Consider the following 4,281-nt stretch of genomic DNA (forward strand, 5'->3'; position numbering starts at 1 on the left):
TAGAGATTACAAATATGCTGATATAATTATCCATCACAAAATACATCAGGTTTGCCATTTGGGGAAATAAACTAGAAAATTTATTAAGATACCAAAAGACTGAGTCCCAAAACCAGAAAGTGAAAGCCATCAGAGTAGTTATGATATTGGCACAGGTAGATAAAGTAGAAAGCACCCACACTTTCAAGCCTTTAAAACAGAACAGGCTACCTCAGGCAAAGGTCCTCCTCTCCCCACTCACAGCAACCACCCAGCGTCCTGGAAGAGCGCTCCCAGCAGCTCCGGCCCCTGGCAGTGCTCAGCCGGAGTCCTAACTCAAAAAAAAAAAAAAAAGGCAACTGCCGCCAACTGCCAACCACAGGACCGTTAGCTCGGCTTTTTTTTTTCTTGCTCTGCTATGTCAGCACATCCATGGGGCATGGGAGATCTTTAAATCCCATAACCCTTACAGGCTGTTCATTAGATGTCAATTATGCTGACCAGGTGAGAAGAGGGTGGGATTAGGGAGGAGTTAAGGTGGGGCCAGTGTTTAAAGGGACGTTCACTTTTAATGACAACTGCACAGACATATTGCCCACAATTCACTAGGAAATAGCCCAAGGGGGGGGGCTACCTGGAGGTGTGGTTTTAGGCTTGAAACGTCACTAAGTCAGCCATCAGTCAAGGGTTGACTGAGAAGTGCTCAGTCTGCCACCCATCAGTGTCATGTTTGATAAGATTGATGTCTGGGAACCAAGACTAACGGAGACTCAGTATGTGGATAATTACTAAGGAATTAACCTAGAGATGGGGTATTGAAGGATTCATGGGGGCAGCAGGACACTATACAAGGGGGAGATAACAGTTGCCTAAGCTGGAATGTTTATAGATACTTTTGTGAAGGATTCATAGGAATAGCTTGTTATCGTTCCAAGCTGAGATAAACAATTCATGAGTTGTTCCTGGGCAGAATTAATGTTCTGAAGCTAGGCAAAGTGCAGGTAGGGGGAAGGGAAAGAGTTAATGTTCTGAGGCTGAGGGGGGGGGTGATTTTATGAAGTGGTTTTACCAATTGTTTTTACAGACTGATGTTACAAATTGAGTTTAAAAATTGATTTTACAAACATAGATCCCAAGCACCCCATCAGATCCACCCAAAATTTTGTTGTTTTGGGTCCCCATACCCAGGACTTGTTTGGGGTCCACCTAAGCTTGTGTTTTGGTTTCCCTTCAGGTAATACAGGTGTGATTCATATGTGATACTATCATCATGTGATTCATGTGTGACTCATGTATAGAAATCTTTATCAAAACCCTATATAATGTAAACCTTCCAGAACCTGGGGTTGGGAGCCATATCTCTTTTCTGACTCTCCTCTTTCTACCAAATGGCCTAATGAATTTCTTTCTAAAGCCATTTCAAATTTTGTCGCTTTTTTTCTTGTGAAAAACAATATTAAGATCTTGCATCAATTTTATACTAGGATCTGACATTCTGTATTTTCTCACTATTTTTTCTTTAAATTAATTTATTTACTTTTAGTTTACAACATTCAGCTCCACAGTCCCTTGAGTTTCAAATTTTCTCCCCCTCCCCTCTCCTCTCCCCCAAGTGGCATGCAGTCAAATATAGGATCTATAAATATCTTCACTTTAATCATTAGTCAGGTTGTAAAGAAGGATTATAACCAATGGAATGATCAGTGGGAAAGAGGAAACAAAACAAAACAAGAGAAAGAAACAGAACAAACAGTTTGTTTCAATCTGCATTCAGACTCCACAGCTCTTTCTCTGGATGTGGATATCTCTTTTGATCATGAGTCCTTTGGAGTTGTCTTATAATTACATTGCTGAGAGGAGCCCAGTTTATTTTTTTTATGGTGCCAATTTTAAATAGATTTTATTCTCCAAGACAATTGCATTTCCACTTGTTTACAGTACTGATAAAGTGCAATGTTGTTTACTTCTCTCCCTCTGCACACATTCAAGTATTCAAAATGCCCAGATTTACACAGTATCTTAAATGTTACTTTTAAACTGCTACTGCCTTGGCTACAAATTTGAGTCCTTCAATTTTTGAAAAGCTGTGTGGAATGCTCTGATGTGTTTAGTCGACCTCTTCAATGGTGGGTCCAGAAGAAGCACCTCCAGATGGGGCTGCTCCACCCCCTGGGAACCCACCAGGCATGCATGCCTCCTGCACTCTGGTACAGCTTAGTAATAATGGGGTTGCAGACCTTCTCCAATTCTTTCTGCTGATGCTCAAATTCTTCCTTCTCAGCAGTCTGGTTCTTATGCAGCCAGTTGATTATTTCATTACATTTGTCAAGGATCTTCTGTTTGTCTTCATCACCAATTTTGCCTTGCAGTTTTTCATCCTCTACAGTTGCTTTCATGTTGAAAGCATAAGATTCAAGAGAATTCTTGGAAGACACCTTGTCTCTCTGCTTTTCATCCTCAGCCTTGTATTTCTCAGCCTCCTGGACCATACGCTCAATGTCTTCTTTGCTCAGACGTCCTTTATCATTGGTGATGGTGATCTTGTTCTCCTTGCCTGTGCTCTTATCCACAGCAGAAACATTGAGGATGCCATTTGCATCAATGTCAAATGTTACTTCAATCTGAGGAACACCCCTGGGTGCTGGAGGAATTCCTGTGAGCTCAAATTTGCCAAGCAGATTGTTATCCTTTGTCATCGCTCTCTCACCTTCATAAACCTGAATAAGCACACCAGGCTGGTTGTCTGAATAGGTGGTAAAGGTCTGTGTCTGCTTGGTGGGGATGGTGGTATTGCGTTTGATCAGAACGGTCATAACTCCACCAGCAGTTTCAATTCCAAGGGAAAGAGGAGTGACATCCAACAAAAGCAAGTCCTGCACATTTTCAGATTTATCTCCAGACAAAATGGCAGCCTGGACAGCTGCACCATAAGCAACAGCCTCATCAGGATTGATACTCTCATTGAGCTCCTTGCCATTGAAGAAGTCTTGCAGAAGCTTCTGGATTTGGGGGATTTTAGTGGAACCACCCACCAGGACGATGTCATGAATCTGAGACTTATCTAGCTTGGCATCTCTTAAGGCCTTCTCCACAGGGTCCAGGGTGCCACAGAAGAGATCAGCATTCAGCTCTTCAAAATGGGCTCGTGTGATTGATGTATAGAACTCAATACCTTCATAGAGGGAATCAATCTCAATACTGGCCTGGGTACTGGAAGAGAGGGTATGCTTTGCATGTTCACAAGCAGTGTGCAGACGGCGAACAGCCCTCTTGTTCTCACTGATGTCCTTCTTGTGCTTTCGCTTGAACTCGGCAATGAAATGGTTGACCATTCGGTTGTCAAAGTCCTCCCCACCCAAGTGGGTGTCCCCAGCTGTGGACTTGACCTCAAAGATGCCATCTTCAATGGTAAGAATGGAGACATCAAAGGTACCACCTCCAAGGTCAAAGATCAACACATTTCTCTCGGCACCAACCTTTTTGTCCAAGCCATAAGCAATAGCAGCAGCAGCTCGCTCATTGATGATTCAAAGCACATTGAGACCAGCTATGGTTCCAGCATCTTTGGTGGCCTGACATTGGGAATCATTGAAATAGGCTGGTACTGTGACCACAGCATTTGTGACGGTCTTCCCAAGGTAAGCTTCAGCAATTTCTTTCATCTTGGTCAAGACCATAGAAGATACTTCCTCTGGATAGAAACTTTTGGTCTCCCCTTTGTACTCCACTTGGACCTTAGGCCTGCCTGCATCATTCACCACCATAAAAGGCCAATGCTTCATGTCTGATTGTACAACTGCATCATCAAATCTGTGACCAATCAGACGTTTGGCATCAAAAACTGTGTTGGTGGGGTTCATTGCAACTTGATTCTTTGCAGCATCACCGATTAAACGTTCTGTGTAGGTGAAGGCCATGTAGCTTGGGGTGGTCCTGTTTCCTTGGTCTTTAGCAATGATCTCCACTTTCCCATGTTGGAAGACTCCCACACAGGAGTAAATGGTGCCAAGATCAGTGCCAACTGCAGGTCCCTTCGACATGGTTGCTGGGGAGTCAGGGTAGGTCGTAGGTGACCACTGTGGAGAAAGAAAGGCTGCTGCTGTGCTGAGTAGCGAAGCCCAGTCTATTGAAGTTAGTTGTCACACATACGTTGTGTCTGTGATTGTGTACAGATTTCTCCTGGTTCTGCTCTTCTCGCTCAGTATCAGTTTATATAAGTCTCTCCAGGTTATTATGAAGTCTGTCTGCATTTTGGAGGGGGGAAGATAGGGCAATTGGGGTTAAGTGACTTGTCCAAGGTCA

The 4,281-nt window shown here is 43.4% G+C and overlaps 1 protein-coding gene across 2 annotated transcripts; it reads right to left on the reverse strand.

Moving 5' to 3' along the window:
* Positions 1–1,844: 1,844 nt before the first annotated feature.
* On the reverse strand, positions 1,845–4,034 carry LOC138166407 (heat shock cognate 71 kDa protein-like). 2 transcript variants are annotated; one of them, XM_069094861.1, is made up of 2 exons: positions 3,866–4,034; positions 1,845–3,490 (listed from the first exon to the last, which is right to left on the reverse strand). In XM_069094861.1, exons 1-2 carry the CDS (start codon positions 4,017–4,019, stop codon positions 2,100–2,102), a joined length of 1,545 nt encoding a protein of 514 aa, XP_068950962.1. In that variant the 5' UTR covers positions 4,020–4,034; the 3' UTR covers positions 1,845–2,099. The 2 variants fall into 2 exon arrangements, with proteins under 2 accessions (XP_068950962.1, XP_068950961.1); XM_069094860.1 differs by having other exon boundaries at positions 1,845–3,443; positions 3,591–4,034.
* Positions 4,035–4,281: the final 247 nt, after the last annotated feature.

The sequence above is a fragment of the Petaurus breviceps genome, unplaced genomic scaffold (assembly GCF_028583685.1).
Source record: "Petaurus breviceps papuanus isolate PSGF00001 unplaced genomic scaffold, PetGlider_PUasm1.0 221, whole genome shotgun sequence".
NCBI classification, from domain to species: Eukaryota; Metazoa; Chordata; class Mammalia; order Diprotodontia; family Petauridae; genus Petaurus; species Petaurus breviceps.

Excerpts from the sequence above, each read along its gene's own strand:
- LOC138166407 (XM_069094860.1), bottom strand. The coding sequence starts at position 4,019 with ATGTCGAAGGGACCTGCAGTTGGCACTGATCTTGGCACCATTTACTCC. Across the intron at positions 3,444-3,590 it reads AGACCGTCACAAATGCTGTG|AGAAATGTGTTGATCTTTGA; the intron begins GTCACAGTACCA and ends GTTGGTGCCGAG.